Below are 25,221 nucleotides of genomic sequence, written 5' to 3' on the forward strand. Positions count from 1 at the left end.
AAGGGGGAAGGAGCTTGAGGGATGGTCTGCTCTTGGCTTCTCCCTTTAGAGGTTTCCAACCCTCCAATGAGTGAAGGGCATTGGGAACATGCCTAACTGAGATGGCTGGAGCACAACAGTGGGACTGAGCTATTTTCCTTGGATTTTAAACAGAAACCTGGCCGCCGAGTGGAAGAAGCAAACACACAATGGACACCTTCAGTGCACTCTTCAACAACAAATTTAATATTTTGCCCCGAAATTTAGTTGTAAGAAAGCAGACTGGTCTCTTTGCCCACCCCCCACCCCCCGCCCCATAACAACAACATAAATTACATCAATACATTTCTTTCACAGCTCATAAGCATTAGGGATCATCCAAGGTCACTTCTGGGGGGCCCAGAGTCAAAGGAGGCTATTTGGGTGGGTCTGCTGGACATAGAGCTTCGATTCTGACCCTTGTAAGACTTGATGATGTTTGGTTACTTGAATCACAGTGTCCCTGCCTTGGCAGAGATACTCTGTAAGGGCTGGACTTGGGCTATGCCCTGGCCAATGCTAAAGTGGGGATCTCATTGTGCCCCAGTGGGCAGATTGTTGGTTTGGGGCAGCTGGAGAACTATATGATATATGATGACCCCAATCAAAGAGCTAAAATAGCTGCTGGCCGAACTCATGAACACTCCAGATGCCTGGCCCTGTTGTCTGTCTCAGAAGGGTGACAGCAGGCTCCTGTGATATCCTTACAGTCCTAAGGCATCGCAAGTGATGGCAGATTCTTGCATGCCCCACAATGCCATTGGCTCCAACAGCCATTGGCTCAGCTGTGTGGCTTCCTTTCTTCTGGCCTCAATGTCCTTGTCTAGAAAATGGGGAGAATGATCCCCGCCCTGCCTCTCTTTGGGGGAGAGGCTCAAAGGAGGTCATATAAGTAGAGTCACCTGGGAAAGGAGGATGAGCTCCATGGACAGATAGGATCTGGGGTGTTCATGTCATTCTGCCTCTTAGAGAGAGCTGAGTGGTGTGTGGTGGTTGAAGCCAGATCATGTGCTTTGCCTGGCTGCAGGCCAGGGGTTGGCACTACAAAGTAGGCTGTGTTTAAGGATGCAGTTGAAATGGCCCACAAGATTTGAGACTGTATCCAGGGCCTGTGGTAGTAGGTAGGGTGCTAAGAATTGCCAAGGGAAAAGACAAGAGGCATCTAGAAATTGAACTAGAAGAAAAACTTGAGGAAACATCAGTAGTTTTACACTGACAAAACTGACCTATGAGCTGAGCTAGTGGGTGGGTCAGGGATCCTACTGGCAAGAGTGGGTGGGAGCTGTCCAACAAGGGCCAGAAACTGACTCTTTTCCTCTGAAAGGGATTCTGGAGAGGCTCCCATTAACAGAGGTTCTGTGACTTGGGAGGGTAGGCAAAATGGGGGAGGGAAGGATTGGTAGCAGGAATAGCCACAGCATTTAACAGTATGTGAACTGACTCAGATCTGTCATTAACCAGCTGCGTGGCCTTGGACAAGTCATATACCTCTCTGAGCTTTAGTTTCTTCCTCTGGAGGATTTTGGAATTGGGCAAGATGACCTCTGAAGTCTCTAATTTTAATTTTGGCTATATGGCATGGCAGGTACCCTTCCCTCAACTTGGCCACTTGGCCTTCTATATGTAACCAGGAAACCCAGCTACCTAGCAGGGTGTTTCTATGGGGGATATTGTATCCTTGTGGCTGAGCAGGCTGCTATGGATCTAGCAGACCAATTCTAGTGGGATAGGAAAGCCCTAAAGTCCAATTCTAGGGGAAAATATAGATAGTTGGGCTCTATGAGCCTTGAATCCTCAAGACCAAATCTGTCTGGTTTGTTTTAGAAACACAGCCCAGGGAATAAATGATTATTTTGGAAAGTCCTAGGTGAGGGTGGAATCCTTCAGCTTAACTCTCAGTGACACCCAAGCAGTGCCAAGGGCAAAATGCCCAATGGCCCGCCTCAGTAACATGTCAGTGATCCTTCACTTTCTTGCCTTTCATCTCTGAATGCAGCTTCTGCTGGCTTCCTTGCTTCTGAATTCTCTGGACTCCTCCTCTCTTGCTACCTCAGAAAGAGCAGGAAGGGAATTTTGTGCTCATTCAGGGCTATCATGGAGAAGTGGGGAGAGTGATGGATTTGACATCAGAGGATCATGATTGGAATCTCTGCTGCTTACTACTTGTGTAACTTTGGGCATGTCATTATTCTCTTTGGGCCGTAGTTTTTTCTCTTCTATGAAATGAGGACTAGATGACCTCTAAAGTTTCTTCTATCTCAAGATCTATGGTCCAGTGACCTAGACCAAGGCCCTCATTTGACAGAGGATTCAAATCCAGGTCCTCATTCCAAATCAAATAAGCTTGAGGCACAAAGAGAAGGTACTTATCCAAGGTCCTATCAACCAAGATCAAGATACATGATAGAAGGAAGAGGACAAGGAGCCTTCTTCGGAGGTGTCTGGGTCACCCCAAGGGACAAGGATACAGAGCCAAGATCTTGCAAAAGCAAGATCTTGGAAGGGTTAGCTGGGGAGTAGCAAAAAAGATACAAGACAAGAACATTTCCAGCTGCTTCTTTTCCCCATTGGCCATGATTGGGGGGCCCCTCCAGATTATCATCGGCAGCCTCTCCCCATGGAAACAGACAGGCCATTTAGAGGTACAGATAAGCGATCCAATACACTACGTTGAACAGTAGGAACGCAGTGGGGAAGAAGACTCGAGAGTAGGTATCCAGGCGGGAGATGTGGATGCGGACACGGCCTTCCCTCCATGTGCCTCTCTGGCAATCTTCAATGCAGCAGAAGAACTGCTGACATTCCTTCCCTGGGCAGCAAGTGGTCTCCTCCTGTTCTTCCTCATCCTCATCATCATCATCGTCTTCTTCCTCTATTCGATCCGGGACCCAGGGCATGCTGCTGGTAATAGTGATGGCAGTGAAGGCAGGCATGCCACTGACACTGGCACCAGTACCAGGACCAAAAGTGGCACCAGCATTGGCACCAGCACCAAAGGTGGCACCAGGACCAGCACCAAGAGTAGCTCCAGGACCAGCACCAAGAGTAGCTCCAGGACCAGCACCAAGAGTGGGACTGGGACCAGCAACCAAAGTGGGAGTGGGACCAGCACCAAAAGTGGCACCAGGACCAGCAACCAAAGTGGGACTGGGACCAGCAACCAAAGTGGGAGTGGGACTAGCAACCAAAGTGGGAGTGGGACCAGCAACCAAAGTGGGAGTGGGACCAGGAACCAAAGTGGGACTGGGACCAGCACCAAAAGCGGCACCGGGACCTGCACCAAAAGTGGCACTGGGACCAGGAACCAAAGTGGGAGTGGGACCAGCAACCAAAGTAGGACTGGGACCAGCACCAAAAGGGGCACTGGGACCAGCAACCAAAATGGGACCAGGACCAGCACCGAAAGTGGCACCAGCACCGAAAGTGGCACTAGGACTAGCAGCAAAAGTGGCACCAGCACCAAAGGTGGCACCAGGACCAGCACCAAAAGCGGCACCGGCACCAACACTGGTACAGAGGCTGGGGCCAGCACTGGCACTGATATTGGCACCAAGAGCGGCACCAAGACTGATGCTGGTACTGGGGCTGGCCCTAGGGCTGGCCCGGGGGCTGGCCCTGGCACTGGCAATGGCCCTGGCACTGGCAATAGCCCTGGCGCTGGCAGGACGCTGAAATGAAGCAGATGACAAAAAGAAAGGAGGAATCAGTACTTCCCAAGCCTTGGACTTTTTTAGCCTCACCCCCAACCCCAGCCACCACTGATTAGCTGGGACAAATCATTTTTCTCCTCTGGGTTTCAGATTCCCTATCTGTCAAATGGGTGGAGTGGGGCGGGGAGGAGACCCCTGGGAGAAAAGGTGGGAAAGGGGTTAAACTAGACATCCTTTCTACTCTACATTTTTCTGAGGCTACATTTGGCTATATCTCTGAGTCAGCAACAAATGACCCGTTCTTTTATTCACTACTTGGGTCAGGACAATAGACACCTAAACCTAGAGTTCTCATTCTCTCTAGGGCCCAGTCTAGGTCATCTCCCTTAACAGGAACTCCAAGAAGATACTGCCTTTTTAATGGGGATGCATTTGGAATTAGGGCTTGCAAAGGTTTTCCCTTAGAGCTGAGAAACCTTGGGCGAGTAATTTAATGTCTAGTCAGTTTGCTCAGCTTCCAAAAAAGACAAACAAGGCTGGAAGGGGCTCTCCTGTAGAGGACTCCCGGAAGGCCTAAAAGCAGGAGCCAGACTTCTTTAGGGGTTAAGAGATGAACATTTTAGAAGAGGAAAACCCCCTGGGCCCAAAGTCCTCTTGGATTAATTCCAAGGACAAGCTGGAATCTCTAAGAAACTGAGGGGCCTCAAGCCCAGAGCCAGAAACTTGATGCCGCCTCGTCTTCACCCTATCCTCTTCTCCCAGAATGGCAGAGTAGAGAGGAACCTCAGCCAGACTGTTCAGCTTATACATAAAAAGGGAATTCCCTCCACAACCGGTAACCTTAAAGGTGATTTATCAGCCTCTGCTTCAAGGCCTCCAGTGAGGGAAAACTGGACTATGCTGGGACAACTCTCTACTTTCCTCTTCTCCAACCTAACACTTATTCCAAAGGCAATAATTTCATACGCTTAGATGCATCCTCAGTTGGCCTCTAGGGGATGTGACTGCCTCTACCCTCTTCCTTCCCCTGCTTTTAGGCTATGGACACTATCCAGGTCGAGATAATCATGGAATGGGTGGAGGTTTGGGGGGAACTCCCTTAGAGTGGACTAGACTCCTGGGATAGGTGGGGAAGACCTGACTCTCCCTCCCAACTTCTCCCCATCGTTTCATGACCTCAACACTGATGCCCTCCCTTCTTCAACCTTGGCACCTGACTTACAGGCCTGGATTTCCGCTTGCTGCTGCCCGCTAGCAGCCTCCTGTTTCCCACCAAGTAGTTGAGTGTGGCATACTCAATCAAGGCGGCGAAGACAAAGATGAAGCACACGGAGACAAAGAGGTCCATGGCGGTCACATAGGAAACACGGGGGAGGTGCTTTCGGGAAATGGTGCTCAAGGTGGTCATGGTAAGCACGGTGGTGATCCCTGAAAAGCCAAGAATACTGTCAGTGGCAGGAGTTAGTGAGCAAATCGAAAGCCAGTTCCTAGGTGGAAGAGAGGGGATGATTTAATGCTTCCAAAGGGAGAAGCAGTGGCAGCACGGTGTGCTGGATAGACTGATGCTTTGAGTCTGAAGACCTGGGTTTGAATCCTGCTCTGCTGCTGTTACGGATTCATACCAGTGTGGCCTTAGCTAATTCTAGCCCTCAATTTCCTCCTCTAAGATCCACTTTAACCACCTCATTTTATAGATGGGGAAACTGGGGCACAGAGAGAGAGATGAACCATCTTATCCACACAGTGAGTGTGAGCAATAGGGCTGACATTTCAACCTTGTCTTTTCTGACCCCAAGGCTTTAGCATTTTCGTCCAATCCACCACCCCGGCTTTCCAAATAAGCAGGTTCTGCTTGGCCCTAGAGGGCAGAACAGGGCTTTCCAAGGAAGCTGTATACAGCTGGATACAAGGATGGACTTTGTACCAAGGGAGGCTAAAGAGGCACACAAGCATGCGTCAGGAGCAGACAATTTCAGGGGTCTAACTGTCTAGGATTCTGTGACCTCTGAAAACTGTCTGTTCCCTTTCTATGACTGAAATCATTCGTGGTGCTTTCCATTACACCATCTTAACATTTGTCACTGCTGATCTGGTGATTCAATGTGTTGAACCCAGAGGATCTCTGCCCTCCATGAAAAGGCAAGGGATCTTTGGAATGTTCTGCCTTGAGAACTTCTCCACAGGGAGTTTCCATGTTCTTCCCTCTGGGACCAAGCAGAACCTACCTATCTGGAGGGACAGGGTGCTGGATTGGGCAAAAATGCTCCAGCCTTGAGACACTAAGTTTGAGGATCACATTATAGGATTGTGAGGAAGCTGCTTCATCTCTGCTTCAACACTGTCAACTGAGGTGACTGGCCTGGATACTTTCTAAGGTCCCCCTTCAATTCAAACTCTAGGATTCCGTGGTCCCTGACTTTGTAAGACTAAACTGGGAAATGCATCCTGGGACACTGAGAGGCACAAATGGCAAATTAGTGTGGGCTCAAGTAGCCAAGCGCCTTGGAACCAGGGGTAAAATTTTCTGCCCCACCTAGTTAGCAGGCGGTTGTTACTGAAGGACTCTGAGTGGCAGATGGAAGCCACTGGAAAGGGCATAGAATAGATGAGGGAGAGGGAGCTGAAAAGAAAAGATTGTTCCTGGTTGTAGTGGGCACTAAATGAATGCTTTTGAATGAATGCTTGGCTTCTAGTTGTAGCTCTATTGTGCACCTTTTAAATGATTTTATTTTCCAGTCACCTGTAGAAACAATTTTTGGACAATTGTTTTTTGACATTTTAAAATTCAGATTTTCTCTCCCCACCCCAGAGACCTTAATTCATCTTTAAATGGGGACAATAATAACACGTACCTAACAGAATTGTTACAAGGATCTAATGGGATAGCATATATAAAGTGCTTTGTGAGCCTTAAAGGGCCAGAGAAATAACTGTTATTCTTAATATTAGTATAATTACAGGTGAGATCAACAAGGTGTGCAAATATGTAGTGATTTGCCCTAGATCTCCTAGGCAGTCAAACTAAGGTCCCCCACCTCCATATATGCACATCTCAGAAGACTCCTTCTCCTCCTGTCATTTTACAGAGGAGAGAAATGAGGCCCATTTGGAACAACCAAATGGAACAACCTTGCCCAAAGTCCTCAAGGAGAGACTTGGGTACTCCCTCTGCCACCCTAAGGCCTCACTCCTCTTGACCTGCTTCCTTTACCATTCTCCTAGTTTTCATGTTCCCTTAATATTTTTTTGTTTTGCTCTTATGAAATAGTCTCACTGTTCTGGTTCTAGACCTCATCTTCCATCTCTCAAGCCTTCCCTAACCCTAGTCCCTCTTTCTATCCCTGGAACTCTCTAGCTGATTGCCTGGAAGAGGAAAATCTAGGTGGCCCTGGCCAGAAGTTTGAAAGCCTTGTTTATTGTTGGGAGCAGAGGATGAGTGGGAAAGTTGGTATTCCCAAAGGGGACACGGGCTCAGACATGGATTTTTGATGGACTCCTTTGAAGAAGGTCCAATTGTGCCTCATTTCCACCAAGATGCCCCAACTTTTGCCCTCCTCTGGCTCCTTGGTCCTTTGTCCCAATTCCTGTTTTCAAATTGACATTCGTAGGAGTAATTGTTCTGTCACCCTTACCCACCAGCCCCAGGCTTTCAGGTGATCACCATGGCAATGGGGGGAAGGAGTAACCAGTAGTTCCTGGAGAAAATGTGGAGCAGCCAATTAGCCAAGTGTGATTATGGCAATTTCCATTGCCACTGGAGTCAGAGAATAATGGCAGCAGCAAGAGGGTATATATCTGATACTGCTGCATCAATCAAGCAGAAAGGCCTGGTGTTGGGGTGGATCTACGTGAGAGTCAGAGATCCTGCAGCATGCAGATATCATGGATCCACATGACATGTTCTTCCAAACCACTACTGAAGCTGCCAACCCTAGTGATTCATTCCAGAAAATTGATCTGGATGAGAAGAAGGGGTGAACCATCTATTGCTTAGTTACTAGTCTAGACTGACCGACTGTGTGTATGTATGTATGTGTGTGTGTGTGAGAAAGAGAGAGAAAGAGAGAGGGAGAGGGCTAGAGAGAATGAACTATATGGAAGAATTGTGAGACATATTAGAATATAACATCCCTGACTACTGAAATTGTTTCATTTTTTGTCTTTGTAACCTTAAGAACCTAGCACAGTTCCTAGAACATAGTAGGTACTTTATGAATGTTTGCGAATTGAGATTATGTTTGGAAATATCACTTTATCCATTTCTCCTGCTGACAGTCCCACACACTAAACATTTTATCACTTGCCATGACTCATTCTCACTTGAGAATTCTGGCCTATTAGCTTCTCCCCATGTACTCTTTTTTTTTCTTCTGTAGAGACTACTGGGGGCCCAGAATCATACCATTCTGATGTTCAGCATCTATGATGGCTCTCTTGTCAATGCTTCCCAAATCTTTGCCTCACTCTCTGAGATTCAACTCTAGGACTCATAGATGCATGTCTTTCTGAGGAGGCTACATAAGTAGAGAAGGTTTGTCTTGTCTGACCCCAAAACACACTTTTCCCAATTCAAATTCCCAATTCAAAAATTCACAATTCAAAGAGTGATTCACTCATTTTAGAAACAAAATCACTCAGAAGGGTCAACACTCAAACACCTTAATTACCTCATGCTTATTTCTTTTTTTTTAAACCCTTAACTTCTGTGTATTGGTTCTTAGGTGGAAGAGTGGTAAGGATGGGCAATAGGGGTCAAGTGACTCGCCCAGGGTCACGCAGCTGGGAAGTGTCTGAGGCCGGATTTGAGCCTAGGACCTCCCCATGCTTATTTCTTAATGATCTATGCCAGGGATTGGTGCCTCGACATCTATACCCTCTCACGGCCATTTTCTTATATTCTCCTCTTGTTCTGTACACAGGCTACAATCCATTTTCTTTCTCTCTCTTACAGCTATTTCACTTTACCTAATAACTGTCCTTTATCCCAGAGAGCAAAGATATCCAGAATTTGGATCACAAACAGCCACACTAAACAATTTTCCAATGTGAAGAAAATATCATGATGGATGCTGCTTCTTTCTTGTGCCAGTATCTGCCTCATTCCCCCTCCTCCTCCCACTTCAATCCTAGGCTTTTCAGCCCTAAAAAGTACTTTTATGGTAGACCATCGTCTAACTGTCTACAGTTGTTCAAGCGGGATTCCTATTAATGGATCATGGAATCCTTGAATGTGCTGGCTGGAAAGACCCTTAGCATCTAGTTCAGGTCTTTCATTTTACAAATGGGGAAACTGAGACTCATGGTGGGGTAAGGTCACACAGTAAGTGATAGAGCTGAGTCTAGTATCCAGTTCTTTAGACTCCCTAAGCCACTCTTCTCACTCTCCTGCAACAACCCCAATTAGATTGCTGCCCTTTCCTCCACAAAGAAGCTAGACTGTGGTCATATGCCTATACTGCTCAGATGCTCAAGGGAATCCCACTTACCCAAGGATGTCCTAGCAGGAGTGGAATCCCTCTTGATCCAAAAGGAAACCCAAGAGAGTACCACAGTCAATATGCAAGGGATATAGGTCTGAATGGCAAAATAGCCCATCCGCCGGCTTAGGTCAAACGAAACAGTCATGACCATGTAATCACCTGGAAGACACAAAAAGCTTGTTAAAGTACTAAAATGTTGGTCTCTACTTTGGTCCTATCCATCTTTTGGAAAATGGCCATCTCCGAAACCTCTTTTCTCTCAGTGGCAAGCTCAGCTTCTTTTTCAGCTGAATGCAAAATATCCTGCCTAGCATTCAGACTCATAGTAGGGTAAAAGGACTTCATAGCCATCATTACTATCATTTCTTTTTCCTGGGATCAGAAAGGGGAGGAGGATTGCCCAATATTACACAGCTAGATAGATGAGTTTTCTGAGTTTACACACATAGGTCTCCTAATTCCTAGACCTGAACCCTTTCCATAACCTCTCACTGCCACCTTGGAATCTTAGCCCTTCTTTGTGCTGAAGGGCTTCCTTGCTAAAAGGAATCAGATTCTTTTCCAGGAGGTCTGGACTCTTATCTCAGTCTTGGTCAGGGCTATCCCAGCTAGGCCATTGTTTATCCTTTGGTTCCAATTGCTTTGTCCTCTGGATTAAGCTGATAACTTTGACAACTTCTCTTCCTCCTCCTCCTCCTTCTTTTTCTTCTCTTTGCCTCTGTCTTTCTCTTACTCTCTCTGTCTGTGTGTCTCTAACTGTTGGCAGAATTCTCTATTTACTGATGTTTGAGCATATGTTTAAGACACCCTAGCCAGCTGGTCTTCAGGCAGAGCGGATGGTATAATAGGCTCATTCTAGAGACTGAGCTGAGAAACAGAGCTTGTGAACTCCAAGGCTGTATTTGCGTAACATCAGAACAGCAGAATGGAAAGTAGAAAATTTACTCAGTCATTTAGGTCGGCTCACTGTTTAAAGATGCTCAGATTTCAAGACAATGCGACTAGAGCCAGAACCAGAGTAGCAAAGCTGGAGCTTCGTCCCAGGGATCAACATCTGGAGGGGTTATACTTCCTTGCTTGTATGCTCCCTTCCGTTTTCTGGAGATCACTCTTCTCATGCAGTACTTGAAGGGGAAGGTGAGCCCTATTATAGGACAAATGAGTGGATGTCTTAGGAGTCATCTCTTCTTCTACGAAAACTGCACGTGTGGCCAAATCTGGCCACCAGACTCCACTATTTCAAGTAGATTTGTCCCAGATGCCTAATTTTCTAGTTGCAACTCTGAATCCAGCTTCATCCTTGACTTCAGACACTATTGATCCCACAGAACGTAGATAAATCATTTCAGAGACCCCTGTGATTTCAGAGCTGGAAAGGACCCAAAAGATCATCTTCTCTCACTTCCTCATTTTTATAGAGAAGGATGTTGAAGCCCAAAGAAGGGGAAGGGACTTGGGGCAGGAAAGGGATATTTTGGAGGGGAGATTGTCCTACCCACAGCTCTGAGAATTTGAGAATTTGGCCTTGGCCCTCTCAAAGGATCTCCAATTACTTGTGAACTATCATTGTTCTCTGAAGGAGAGGAAACAACTGAATTAACACAACCTCAGGGATAAATTTGAAGTATTTTCACCAGTTGTCCAAGTTCCTCCACCTTTACCTTGAAGAGTCTACTTCTTCTTGGGTGAACATAATTTCATTATGGATACACTTGCCCCAGTTGAGTCTCCAAGGGGATCTAGGACCAAGCCAGTTATATAAAGAAGTACATGAACACAGATGTTCGTTCTTACCAGAATGTCTCTTCCATGCCCACGCCACCATCTTGAAACTACCCCTTGATTGGAGAAGATACATGACAACTACATCCTTGACATCTCTTGTGATGTGGAGGCCAAGAAAGCAGAGTGTCCAGGAATGGGAGGCAAATAGTCTCATGGTCTTCTGCCATGGCCAAACTATGCTTTTGTAGTATATTATTCAGTTGGGGATTATGTGAGTATCAGAATTGTAAGCTAGAGGGTATGCTGAAGACTACCAGGATGCATTATGAGAATCAGTTGAAGGAAATGGGTGTTCAAAATGGAGAAAAGAAGGCTGCTGCTGCTTTTGGAGCATCATGTCTGACTTCAAGATCTTGAAAGATGGTCATGTGAGAGATTAGATATGTTCTCTGCTTGCTTCTAGAGGGCAGAACCAGGAACGGTGTCTTCAAGTTGCCAAGGAGCAAATTTAGACATGACATAATGGAAAAATAGATCCTTCCTTAATATGAGAGTTGTCTTGATGTGGAATGGGCTATCTTCAAGGGAAGAGTTGATTTCTCCTCCCTGAATGTTTTCAAGTTAAAACCTAGGTGACCACTTTTTGGTGGGCTGCTATATGGATTTCCCTTTCCTGGTATACGTTGGATGGCTGATCGATCCTCACTCTTAAAATTCTGTGATTCTAGGACTTTTCACCAGCCATTGCCATCTCCCAACTGTCTGCTTTCCAAGACAGGCATGGAAAGACTTCACAAAATTTTTCCAGACCCAAGGTTATGACCATTCTTTGTTTTGAGATAAGAAGTGAGAATCATGGCTTGTGGGGTCCTGGGTGCTTCTGTTGTCTACTGTCTGGGATGTGGGCAGTCTGGGCTAGAGTGCTTGTGGTTTGAGGTTCTTGGAATACCAGGTTTCTAACTCTCCCTTTCTATTTTCAGCCTCTGCGTTAGCTCCACTGTGCTTCAGGCCAGGTTCACAGGTTCTCATCTCTCAATCAGAGGCTCATGCCACAATTTAACGCGTCCCAACTTAACAACTTAAATCTTCTCACAGCTAGTAGCTCATCAGTTTGGGGCTGTTTCTTTGCCGAGTTAATATTTTCTTGCTACAGATGGATTTATTACCCCATCGACCTTTTCTATTTATATTTAGTTTCTTCTGGGGCCAGAGAAGAATTTTTTTTTCCTTTGCTAAGAAAAGCTGAGATGGAAATCCTTTGGGACTGAGGAAGGAAGCCAACTTAGTGCATCTACTCTGTGCTTCCTGGGTGGCCAAAAAAGCCAAGTGACTATGAATAAGTCATAAATGATTGAGACAGCAGGAAGCCTCACTGGTCTGACTTCCTAGTTGCTGGTGTGTAGCATATTATGCTTTCTTGCAAGACCAGGGTTCTGACTGAAAACTTGGGGACCGGAGCTCATTAGCTACAGTTTGGAATAAGTAACCAACCCTAAAACTTTTAGCAGACCCCGAACACAGACTCAGCTTCTGGTGGTTCTTTGCCTTACTGCATCAGGGTTTTCCCCCAGAGTGGCGCAGTATAAGAAATGTTAGATTTGGAGGCAGACTACCTGGGTTCAAATCCCTAATCTGCTGCTCTGCTGCTCTGGGTAAGTTATTTCCCTTATCCAAGTGCTTTGTTCTTCCTCTCTGCTTTTTACCCAGAGACCTTTCAGTTCACTTCTAGGGGGCACTGGTGGGTGGTTCCCCTCCTCCCCGCTCCCCAGCTTTGACTTGCTCTTGGCTCTCTTTTAGCCCTGACTTATCCTTGATTCTCTCCACCATCAACTGCACTTTGAGCTGCAAGATTGCCTTACCAGCACCAGTCCGGAGGACTTCCGATGTGTTCCGCAGTCCTGTAAAGTCAAACTGGTAGAGCCTCCAGGAACGCTGGTCTGATACTTCAATGGAGTAGCGCCTCCAACGGTAAACGATCTCTTCAGCCGGATAACCATCTGGAAAATGGGAGAGGCCAAAAAGAGACTGAGGGTTATATACTTGAGAGGCTTGCTTGAATGAAACCTGCTTAGTTGTCTGACCCTCTGCAGTCTTGTGACCCAAAGATGTAGCTGTCATGTGTATTTGAGATACGTGGCATGGCCCAGGAAAGACTCTCCATTCTTCAAACATCCCAGAGACTTTTTGCCATTATCTTGGGGCTGGACTCTGCTTCTAGAGCATTGCACAGTTCATGCAAGAGATCCAGGCCCCATTTTATAGAAAAGGTAACCAAGGCCCACATGGTTAAGTGACTGCCACTTACTGGCCCTCCAACCCTGAGGTTGAGTTGGGACTTGAACTCGAGCCCTTTAACTCCATATCCTTGCCCTTTCCACTATCCTGCTACTCTTTTGGCATAAAATTCAGACACTGGTCCCTCCCACTTGGAAGTTGAGCTTTTTCATATCATTTAACCAAGAGTGAAGTGGAAGAACTAAGCCCAATAAAAATTAAATTATTCTCCATATTCTATAGCTGGCCTCAGGCTTCTCCTTGTCAGTGGCATTTGCTCTCTATTATTCCCCTGCTGGACCTCCCCTGTGCCAGGGAGCTCTCTCTGTCACTTTCAGACTCGCTCTGCTTGCCTTCTGGTCACTTTTAGCCAAAACACCCCAGGGGGACTCTGGCTAGTGTGTGTGGTCACTACAATGACTTCAAAACAGCTGTAAACCTGCATGGCAATAGGAGCCACATTGGATTACTCCTCCCTTAGATTCTGGCCTCATACAGGCTCCACCTGCCGTGAACGTTGTCATTCTGATCAAGGGCTCCGTTTGGGAGGCCTTCTATTTTAAACCCCTCTGCCCCAAACCTGGACCCAGGCTTCCACTAATATTCCAGGTATCCCTGACGCTGGATAACAACCAATGTGGGAAAAGGCACAGGAACCGATCCCCAATTCCCCCACTACCTCTTCGAAACTGCGCTTCTTGAAACTCCACTGTTCTGGCCATTTTTCATGCCGCCCCTTTCAACCAAATGGAGAAATCTCAACCCATCTATGAAGTCTTCACCAGCCAAGTTCCAGTGTTCCCGCCCTCCCTCTAGCTCCTCCCATATTCACTAGCTGTACCATTCTCTTGGCACTAGGCACATACAATTTCCTGACACTTCCTGTACTTTGTGTGCGTGCTTAATGTGGGGGCCAAGGATCTGGCTTTGAATCTTGGCCCTGCCATTTGCCACCTATGGGACCTTGGGCAAGTCACTGAACTCTGGGCATTTGGTTCCTCCTCTGTAAAATGAGAGATGATCTCTAAGGGTGTATACATCCAGTCTCTCTGTCTGTCTGTCTCTCTCATTTTGTATTCATTCAATTTTTCCTATGCATTGATCTTGTCTTCTTAGCTAAACGTCCATTCCCCAAGGGCAGAAAACATAACTTTCTTGTATGAAGAGCTCCCACAGTGGTGAGCACAGGGCTTTACTACAGAGTAGGTGCCCTGGCAGCAATATTTGTTGACCAGCTGCCTGACTCTAGCTGTTTAGTTATCTCGGCCATTTCTGAAGCTTGAGTTCGATCGGCCTGCCATTGCCCTAAAGTGATGGGTATCAAATAGACAGAGAGATCAATAGCTGGATGTGAAACAGGCCTCATCAGAAAATCACTGAAGGCATGAGAAATGCCCCATCATCATCATCATCACTGAGCCTGTGGCCCATCAAGTGAGCACATTACCCCTCTGGGACCCTTTGGTAGTCAGGTTTCCAGAGGCACTAGCCCCCACTAGCTGAGGTAGACTGAGGAAATTGCTGGTCTTCTTCCTTTGAGGTCTATTTCAGTCTATGTAATAAAATGCCAAAGGGCTTGGGAAGAAGGGTCCCAGTACTGTGCCAGTACCACCAGGTGAGGAGGCTGGTACCGACAGAACGTCAACAGGAATTCTAACGAATGGGAAAGCTCTCAGGCCCCAGGGACCCAGGGATCAGTAAGAGAGAAGGGAAGCTCCCGAGCAGGTACTTACAGCTAGAAAAGATGAGAGGGCAGGAATGGGTGTCCATCGGGAAGTTCTGGAGCTGGAGGAGACATTCAGCCTCTATGGTCAGCCTGGAAAGGCGGGACAGAGAGGCCTTGTAAGCCCAAGGATTTATTCTTCCAGCTAGCCAGCATCCTAGACTCATGGAATCTTAGGGTTATAGCTGCAAGGGAGCTCGCAAATCATCTAGCGCCCCATATCATCCATGTTCTGGCTTAGAACTCTGACCGGGCTGACTGTTGTGTCAGACAACTAGGATTCAAATTGAGACTCTACCACTTACTACCCATATAAAATCACTGGTGTGCCTTTAGGCAAGTTATTTCCCTTCTGTAGGTATCCATTTTCTCTTCTATAATGTGAGAGGATTGAACCAGGTGGCCTGTAAGATTCTTTCCTACCTCAAATCCTATTATCCCTCCCCACTCCCCTGACTATCACTGGGGTCCCCACTAGGGGGGTCATAATCCAGGGGTGGCCAACTCCCTCTAGGAAACAATGCCAAAGCCAGGTCTTTTTGCACATTAACCACTGGTCAAGAAGGGGCCAGTCAGTTAATGAAGTCAAACCAAGTACTCTGAACTGTTATCTGTTGGCACGTCCCTATCCCTGAATCCTCCAATATTCCACATACCTAAGGGTGTAAAGAACCTTCCCATCATTCCAGATGCGCAGTAGCTGATTGGGTGTGGTGATCCAGTGCGAGTCGGCCCTCTTGGAGTTCCGGAAAAAGGTATCCGGGATCCAGATGCGGCTTACCATGTTGCTGTTCAGAGTTAGAGCTTTAAGGGTACTGTTGAAGCGGAGGCGGCGATCATACCAGCTCTGGGCAAAGAAGATGTCAATGGTGTATTCCTAACACAAAGAAAGGGAAGGCTCATTAAATTCCCCTACATGGCAGAGCCAGGACAGAAACACAGGGACTACCCCATCACAGGGGCCTAGGAAGCAGTGTAGCAGGTAGAAAGAGTCCTGGAAAGGAACCCAGAAGGCTTGGTTCCTGAATCTGTTTCTTTTTGTCACCTCTGGGACCTCAGGAAGGCCATTTCATCCTCTCTGGGCCTCAGTTTCCTCAGGGGGAGTGGGTTGACCTTGCTAACCGAAATCTCTTTTAGCTCTATAACCTGCAATCTCATGATTCTAGTTTTTCCTTCATCATCTACTTTGGTGGCTTGGGATAAGACATTTAGTCTCTCCATGGCTCAGTTTCTTCCTTTCTATAAATAGGGAAACAGATTCAAAGATTTAAAGAGGTAGCATACAGTGGGAGATGGAAGACCATATTAGCATACATTTAGAGAAGGAAAGGATGGCAGAAGTCCATGAGTCCAGTTCCCTCATTTTACAGGTAAGGAAACTGAGGCATGGAGTGATGAAGACATTTGGCCAGAGTCAAAACCTAGTCAATGTCTGAGGTAGGATTTGAGCACAGGTTTTCCTGACTTCAAACCCTATGTACTACGCACTACACTATGTTTCAGATGGTACCAGGAAGCCTAGATTCTATCCCTCATTCCAAGACTGAGTGCATTAGGGAGCTCTAGGATCCATTGCCTTTGGCCTCAAGGACCCAGTTGGGAGCATGAGACCTGGTCAGGAAATAATACACAGCATGCCATCTCCTGGATGAGCCCTTGGCCTCGAAGGACCTCACTTTGAAGCAGTTCATAACTTATGTGAGAGAAGAGTTAAGGGCTTCAGCTCACCCCAGATACATAAGTTCTCCAAAGGCTTAAGGATCACAATCATCAAGTCTGAAAGCTAGAAGAAACCCAAGATAACCTGCAGCACTCTATTCACCCTATCAGAACTCCTTTACAAAACCTCTACAAAATGGTCACCTAGTCTTTACTTAAAGATGTCCAGTGAGAGGGGACCTACTACCTCCCAAAGCAATTCACTCCATTTGGAGGTAGCTCTCATAATGAAGAAGATCCTCTTCTCCTTATATCAAACCTAAATCTACCTCTTGGCAACATTCACCTAGTATTTTTAGTTCTACCCTCCGAGGCCAAGTTGTATACATCTAACCCTTCATCCATGTCACTGCCCTTCAAATACTTGAAGACAGCTACTCTTTCTTCACCAACCCTTTGCTTGTCCAGGCTCAACACATTCAGGTCTATTCAACGAGCCTCATAATAAGTTCCAGTTTGGATACATTCTGTGTGAGATGCTTAGAGAATATCCACTTTGAGATGTCTAATAGGTACTTGCCATTGTAAGACTAGAGGTCAGAAGGGAAGTTAGGCCTAGATAAATAGATCCTGGAGAATCATCAACATAGAGCTAATCATTAAATCCACTGGAGCCAAAGAGATCACAAATAGACAGTTCAGATGGAAGAGACGAGGGCACAGTCTTCCCTGGAGGCTTTCCAATATCTTTCCCAAATGATGGTATTCCATACTATATGCCAGACATAGTCTGATCTGAGTATGGCAAGAGTAATGCCTCTCTTGTCCCAAGGGCTATCCCTCTCTTCATGTAGCCTAACACTGCATGAGCTTTCTTAACAGACGTGCTGTACTGTTGACTCAGTTCTCCCTCTATTAAGGGTTGCCCTTCCTACTTCACCACATCACTGAAGATACTATAGCCTGAACAGAGCATTGAATTTAGAATCAGATGGCTTGGTTTTTAGTCCTTCCTCTGCTATTTACTACCTCTGTGAAGCTGGGCAAGTTATTATATTTCTGAACCTCAATTTCTTTCCCTGAAAAGTCAAGGGATTGGGCTGATCTCTAAGGTTCTTTTCAGCTCATTCTCTTATGATCCTATTTTTTGTTCATTTTTCTGTGTGTGTATGAAGGGGGAATAGGAGGGGAAAGAGAGAGAGCGCCTCACCTTTTCTCTTAGTTTCTGCCTTTATCTGTATATGTGTGAGTTTTAGCTATCAGGGGAGGCTGGCCTGGGGGTGAAGGGCAGAGTACGGATAGGCTGCTTTTCAGGTAGTCTTTGGATTGGAAGACTGGAAGAAAAAGGAATCTTGGGAAAGAGCAAAGGAAGATGAGAAAGGAGGAGGCACAGAAGGCCAGCAGGATGAAGTGGCATTTCCCTGTTAGTGTGTGAACTCTGGGCTGCATTGACTGTCTCTGCCATAGAGAATTCATCTTGTCTTGCATATGTATGAAATGCTAATTGAGCCTGGTGACCAATTTCATCTCTAGCATTTCTGACAAACTCAACATACCAATCACGCAGGTAGAGAATAATATTCTCTACATAATACTCTCTCTGTCAGTCTCTCTCCATCTATATACATATATAAAATATAAGATTTCTAAAATCTTATAAATCTTTTAAATAATATAGGCAAGAGTGAACATCTCTATCCATTATATAAGATATTTGTGGTTTCGGATATATTCTTCATTATGTTAACAAAAACCTCTACTATTCCAATTTTTAAACATAAATGAATTATGTATTTTATAAGAAAAATCTGCCCCTGATATTATGAGCCCTCTCTTTTTCACAAGGATGGAGCAAGAAGACAACATGTAACAAGAAGAGTCCAAGACTCAGACAAATCCAAGAGTCTTACTTGCTTCCAGGGGTGGTGGTTAGAGAACAGTTCCTCAGAAATGCTATGTTAAATAAAAGATTGTGATGATCTGCATCATTCTCACATTAGACTCAACTCAGAACAAAACTTTTACTAAGAAAAATATTGAGGGTAGTCTGTCTCTCCCTCTACCATTCCCCCCTCTCATACATACGAAGACATATGAACAAGAAATAGGATCATAAGTACGATTTATATCAGTGATTCCCAAAGTGGGTGCTACCGCCCCCTGGTGGGTTCTGCAGAAATCCAGGGGGTGAGGTGATGGCCACAGGTGCATTTATCTTTCCTATTAATTGCTATTAAAATTTAAAAAAATTAATTTCCAGGGCGCTAAGTAATATTTTTTCTGGAAAGGGGGCGGTAGGCCAGAAAAGTTTGGGAACCACTGATTTATATGGATAATTATTCAAATTGTTTCCTAATATTGAACCATTCTTACATCCCTGGTATGAATCCAATCTGACCGTAGCGAATTGTTTTCTGAATATATTGTGCTTTCCTTGCTAAGATTTTACTCAAATTTTCTGTCATTAGTTTGTCTGGTATTAGGTCTTTTCCTCTGCTTTGTCTCTTCCTGGTTTAGATATCAGAACCATATTTTTCTCATAAAACAAGTCTGGCAAATTATCTTCTCTCCATATTTTATAATAACTCATCTTTAAATGTTTATTAGAATTTATTTATGAAAACATTTGACTCAGTTTTTGTCATATTTCAAAATATACATAAAGAAAAAAAGATAAGAAAACAAAATTAAAGGCATAAAACCCAGAAAATAATAGGCAAAATTATTTATAGTTGCTGAAGACATGATGGCGTACTAGAAAACCTTGGAGAATCAGCAAAGAAACTAGAGATGATTAATAGGTGCAATAAAGGAGCAGGAAAGCAAATAAATCCACAGAAACCATCAGTATTTCTATTCAGTAATAAGAAAGACCAGGAAGAAACAATCATACAACAAATTCCATTTGAAATAATGACACAATCCATAAAACATCTGGGTTTTAACCTACTAAGGTATGAGAAAGGTTTATATGAATACAACCATAATGCAAATAATCAAAGAGATAGTCAATTCTCATGATTAGTCCATGACAATATAATAAGAATTATGATACTTCCTAAACTAATTTAGAGGTTTAATAACATACTAATTGAACTGCCAAGTGGACAGTATACAGAACGACACAAAACTGTAACAAAGTTTACTCCGAGGAGCAAAAGTCCCAGAATCTAAAGGAAAATATTGAGAGAGTACAAAGGAAAGGAACATAGCATTCAAAGTATATCATAAGGCAATAGCTATCTATTTAAAAACCATCTGATGCTGGTTAAATATAAAAAGTTGATGAGTGAAATAGGACAGATAAACAAGAAACAGGAACAACTGAAAGCAATAGTCCAGTGTTTGATAAATCTAAGAACACTGGGGAATATTCATAACGTTTTGGCTAGAACACTGGGCAAAACTAGAAAACAGTTTGTCACAGATTGGGTCTAGGCTAGCATATACCACACCAAACTCAAAATGGGTACATAATCTGAATACAAAAGGTCATATTTTAAGAAAAATTTATAACATTTAGATTCAATACCTTTCACGGATATTGTCAGGAAGAGAAATCTTATATAAACAAGAGAATTATGAGAACGTAAAGACAAAGCAAGCCATTTTAATTATGTGAAAAATAGAAAAAAAAAGCTTTTGCAGGAATAAAATGAAGATAAGTGGGTAAACATGGGTAGAAGTTTTTTTGTATCACCAATAAATGTCTGGTATCCAGAAGATTCAGAAGACGGGCCCAAATGCGTATTTCCAGGAATTATCCCCTCAATAAATAAGTGGGCAAAGGATATGGATATTTTTCAAAAGAAGAAATGCAAACTGTAACTGACCTTTTGAAAACATGCTCTGAATTACTAATAGTAAGAGAAGAGTACATTCAAACAACTCTGATGTTTCACCTTACATCATGTAAATTGGCAAAGATCACCAAAGAAAAATAGAGAATAGTCATTACTGGAAGGGCTGTGGGAAGGCAGATACCTTAAAACACTGATGGTAAAGCTGCGAATTAGTCCAGTGATTTCAAGTATCAATTTGGAATTATGCAAGAAAAGCGACTAAATTGTTTAAACCCCGCAAACTCACTATTAGGCATTTACCCTAAGGAAGCCAATGACAAACAAACGTTCAACATACGCCAAAATATTCCTAGCAGCACTCTTCATAACAAAAGAACTGGAAACAAAACATGTGCTCATCATTTCAGACATGACCAAAGAAACTATTATATTGTGTTAAATATAAGGGAATGTTATTGTGCAGAAAGAAATGACAAACAGAATGAATTAAAAAAAATATGGGAAGATTTGAATAAACTGAGAAAGAGTAAAAATACACCAAACAATTAGACCGTGAGCTTCTTGAGAGCAGAGACCATCTTTTTCCTTTCTTTGTATCACTGGGGCTTAACTTGATCCATAGCGGATCTGCTCACCACCTGCCTGACTACTGCAAGGTAAATGAAAAGACCACTAAAAGAAATCGAAATACCTGGAAATCCCATGATGTCCCTAGACAACAGATATCATATTGTATACATTTTCTTTTCTGTGTGTGTGTGTGTGTGTGTGTGTGTGTGTGTGTGTGTGTGTGACTATTTTCCAATGTGGTCACCAAACCCAGTGTTTGCTAAGCTTTTTTTGGACTAAGGAACGAGTCAATGAAATTGAGGTGGTTTTTGGATTTGTGGAGTTTTTTTTTTCTAGAAATGCTCGATATAAAGGAAAAATGACATCAGTAAAATGAAAAATTTGGGGGGTAAAAAAGCAGTAAAGGGCTAAAAGAGACAGAAGAATACTATAAATGCTAAAGTTTTTTCAGATTCCTCCTGGGCCTTTGCACTCTGCTCAATCCTTTGGAGCTCCAGAAATTGCCCTGTAATATTGCCAGGGTTATGCCAAATCATGACCAAGACTGCTTGATTCAAATGCTCACAGGCTGTCTCGTCAACTACCTGCAACTCATCATTTGGTACAAACCCTTGTTTGAAAGGATTCCTCTTTCTCCACCTTGACTGAGTTGGGTCTAGGAAGGGAACCCTCATTTTGGGCACTAAGTATTATTATAAGTGCGATGTGAGTACTATTTTTCTTTCTGTTTTGTTTTGCTTTGTTTTTGCATACAATGTAGTCTATCTCCTAGACTGCCCTGAGGTCTGTTGTGTGTCACGTGGAATATCTTATCATTACCATTTCCCATGACTGAAAACAGATCACATTTTCCATTCTTTAAGGAATTTCTGTATCATGTAAAGAGGTAGCCATTGATATACCCCATACCACAAAGCAGGCCACAGAAAAAATCTCTTTGGTATCTTCTAAGCCTCTGATCGTGACATGTGAGTAGCCTCACTCAACCATGCTGAAACCACAATGGACTCTCTTAAGGGATCACATCTCTGAAGAACTGACATATGGGAATCTCATGTGACGTAGATCAAGCAAGCAGAAAGAAGTATTCCTGTTACTGAGAGACTGGTACATAGACTGAAGCTCTTGGGCATGTGGCAGTCTGGGAAGGAGAACTGGTTGGAACCTAACCACGTTGGGTTCGTGCAAGTCAATTGTAAAGACAGAGTAGTTCCATGAGTGAAGTGCATAGATTCTGTCACGTCCATTTGGCATCGTGTAGATAAACAATCAGTTGTTTCCCTGAATAGGTCATTTTTTTCCAATGGTTATTTTGATGCCTTGAAGACACATGCTCAGAGTACAATTTGAAACACAGCAGTAGAGTTCAAACCTATTAAAATTGAATTGATAAGCTTGTTCCCTGTTATCTCACCTATGCAAAAAGCATGTTTATTAGTTTCTACTCAAGAACCTCCTTGGAGGAAGGAAGAAAAGTAGATGGGGAAGGTTAGGCTTAGAAGAGAGCAGAAAAATGAGGAAGGAGATGGGGCGAGATCCAGATCTTCCTGTGTCACTGTTAAGGGAAGTCCAAGATCAAAATAGCAAAAAGGAGCTGGCATGGGAGTGTGGAGTCCTGAGTCCTAGTCCTTCTTCTGCCACTAACTCATTGAGTGACTTTGATGCTCAGAAAAGGAGAAACTTTCCTGATGTTCCCAAAACTATAACATGAAGTAGTTGGACTAGAAGATGACTTAGAGCCTTTCCATCTATAGCACTCCCTGAATATGAGTCCTCAAAGGCATTAACTCCAATGCTTCTGACCTGAGACTAAAACTCATAGTTAGGGTCTAGGTTTGAGTTCAAGTAAATAAAATAAAAGAACCAGCAGATGCTTTAGGGATAGGAAACATTTTGTGGACATCCTAGTGATGTTCACATCAGCTTTCCATTTGAGATGTTGTCAGAGGTCTCGGGGAGCTGAGGCCGTATGTCCAAGAGAGATCTCAACACTCACTGTTAAGGACTGCCCATTGAAGCTATGAGGACTGAGAAGAGTGCCAGCTTGTGTTGCCATTCTCTTTTGAAGTGCCTGAATGCATCCCCATTTCTACCTGCTTATCAACTTGCTGGGGTCCACATTCTCCAATGAGTACTGTCCTATTCCTCATGGCTTTCTTATCTGTGGAGGGTTTTGGGGCCCAGATTGTATTTTCCACACATAGGAATGTATTAATAATTGACTTCTATATCTACAGGAAATTAACTGACTCCTAATATCTAAGGGAAAACATTTAAAGTTGACGTTAACTTGCCTTCATGGTACCTAGGCCCCTTAAAATCCAAAGTAGATACAGTCTCTTCAAGGCTTCATGTTCCTTTTTGAGCTCCAAGTGCAGGGAGAGATGAGAAGCCAGATTCTGCCATGAATCTCATTGGGCTGGCCAGCAAACAACTTAAGTAGAGTAGAGGAGATTAAGGCAAAACAACCATTGAGCTCCACAAAATGTTTTGTATTCTTTTGCCAATCTGGAAGAAGGTAGGAGTTCATGACACTAGGCTCTGTCCTCCACGCCTCATTTCATGGGCAAGGCAAGATTTATTACACATGCTTGGAGCGGACACCTCCAGAACACAACATCTGTTCAGATGTACCTTTGTACGTGATGCAGGATCAGGTGGAGGCAAACCTTGGATGAAGAATCAGTGCATCTCGGGGCTTTGTGGGGCCTAGGAAGACATCCCTTTTAGCCCCCAAATCCAAAATCCTTTATGGACTCTAGATCTTGCCATCACTTATCAAACTAGAAAACATTTAGAGAAGGGCTATCAGGGCATGGGAGAAATAGCTGTACAAAGCAGAGATATGTGGCTTGGCAAAGATAAGCCTTAGAAGGATGAGATTACCTTCCAGTATTCCAAAGGTCCTCTTGTAGAAGAAGGATTAGATTTATCTATATGACTTCAGAGGGCAGAATGAGGACCAATGGGTGGAATCTACAGGGAAGTTGACTTGGGATTGATTTGAGGAAGAAATTGTTCATGATAAACTATCCTAGATGGGAATGAGTTGCTCTTCATGAGATAGTGAGCTACCTGTGCTTGGAGGTATTTAAATAGAAGCTTGAATCCCTATCTGTTAGAGGACATTCTCAAGGAGACTCCTAAATGCAGCAGAAGGTTGGAAGAGCTGCCTCCTAAGAGTCTACCCTTTCATCTGTCTGCATGTGTCCTTAGCAATGGGCTCATTTCCTCCTTATATAGTGGGCCTCAGATTTGGTCCTTGGCTTTCAGTGTCCCTTCTTGCCAGTCATGGAAGTCTTTGAGCTCTTGCCTTTTGCATAGAAGCCCAATGACCTAGTTATGAAGCTTTTAGCTTCTGCTTAGCAGCAGTGGTGGCCAGGGAATTCAGAGAGTCCTTGAGTTTAGACATGACATCAGCCAGACTGCAAGCAACTGGTGTCCAGCAGACCCATCTGTCTGCACTCGCTGACGAGGTTGTTATTAAAACAGCCAAGCTGTGGACATAGGACGCTAAGAAGGCGGAGGAGAATTCTGGACACCTTGGGGCTAGAGCTTGTGAGTCCCTGCAGGACAGGGCAGGCTATTTTACTTCTGCTCTATATCCCTCCCATTATTGGTTTTTGTCATTTCTGTCACTATGAGGTGCCAAGTCAGAGTGTAAGCAGCCTTAGAAAGACAGCAAGGATTTGAGGCGAGTATGGTGACCTCTACAAGGTCTTTCACCAGGGTACAAATCAACTCTTCATTAAAATGGGACTTACTTAGGCCAGCCCCTCTGTAGTTGCCTTTCCCCTTGGGCCACTAGGGCAATCAAGGAGAAGGACATTATTTGTTCTTTCAGGGAGTAGGGTTGTACATCTATAATCATTTGTGGGGAAAGGCATTATGGGGCAGTGGTATAGGCACAAAATTATAAGTCGGAAAACTTGAACTTCCCTCCTTGGTTCTGTTGCCAGCTGTGTGACCTTAGCCAAGTAACTACTCCTCCCTGGGCCTCAGTTTCTTACTCTAGAAAAAATGAAAGGATTAGGCTACCTTATCTCTAAGGGCTCTTCTAGAACTAATATTCTGTTCATTTAAAACAAGGAATAATCTAGAACTGTTGGAGAGCAAAGTCGTAAACTGGCCCAAATAGCCCCTGGGGCAAGTTGGTGGGAGAGGTTGTCATGGGACAGAGAACAGTACAAGGTTGAAATGTGGTGGTACAGAGAAATAGTCCCATCGTGGGTGTGGTCATGAGACGAATGGGGGGACGACTTGTCCCCTGCAGAGTTCTAGAGGTGACTGTACCTTCTGTCTCCAGAATATTGGGATAA

General features: G+C 44.4%; 1 protein-coding gene across 1 annotated transcript in view; it reads right to left on the minus strand.

The window, feature by feature from the left end:
* Window positions 1-2,654: 2,654 nt before the first annotated feature.
* Window positions 2,655-25,221, minus strand: part of LOC123253393 (gamma-aminobutyric acid receptor subunit gamma-4-like) — a 49,500-nt gene continuing 26,933 nt past the window's right edge. The window contains exons 3-8 of the mRNA XM_044682590.1: window positions 15,527-15,747; window positions 14,881-14,963; window positions 12,733-12,870; window positions 9,155-9,307; window positions 4,891-5,096; window positions 2,655-3,686 (exon numbers count right to left, since the gene is read on the minus strand). Of these exons, the coding sequence (XP_044538525.1) occupies window positions 2,655-3,686; window positions 4,891-5,096; window positions 9,155-9,307; window positions 12,733-12,870; window positions 14,881-14,963; window positions 15,527-15,747 (1,833 nt within the window). The remainder of the gene's footprint in view (window positions 3,687-4,890; window positions 5,097-9,154; window positions 9,308-12,732; window positions 12,871-14,880; window positions 14,964-15,526; window positions 15,748-25,221) is intronic.

This window comes from Gracilinanus agilis, chromosome X (genome assembly GCF_016433145.1).
Source record: "Gracilinanus agilis isolate LMUSP501 chromosome X, AgileGrace, whole genome shotgun sequence".
NCBI classification, from domain to species: domain Eukaryota; kingdom Metazoa; phylum Chordata; class Mammalia; order Didelphimorphia; family Didelphidae; genus Gracilinanus; species Gracilinanus agilis.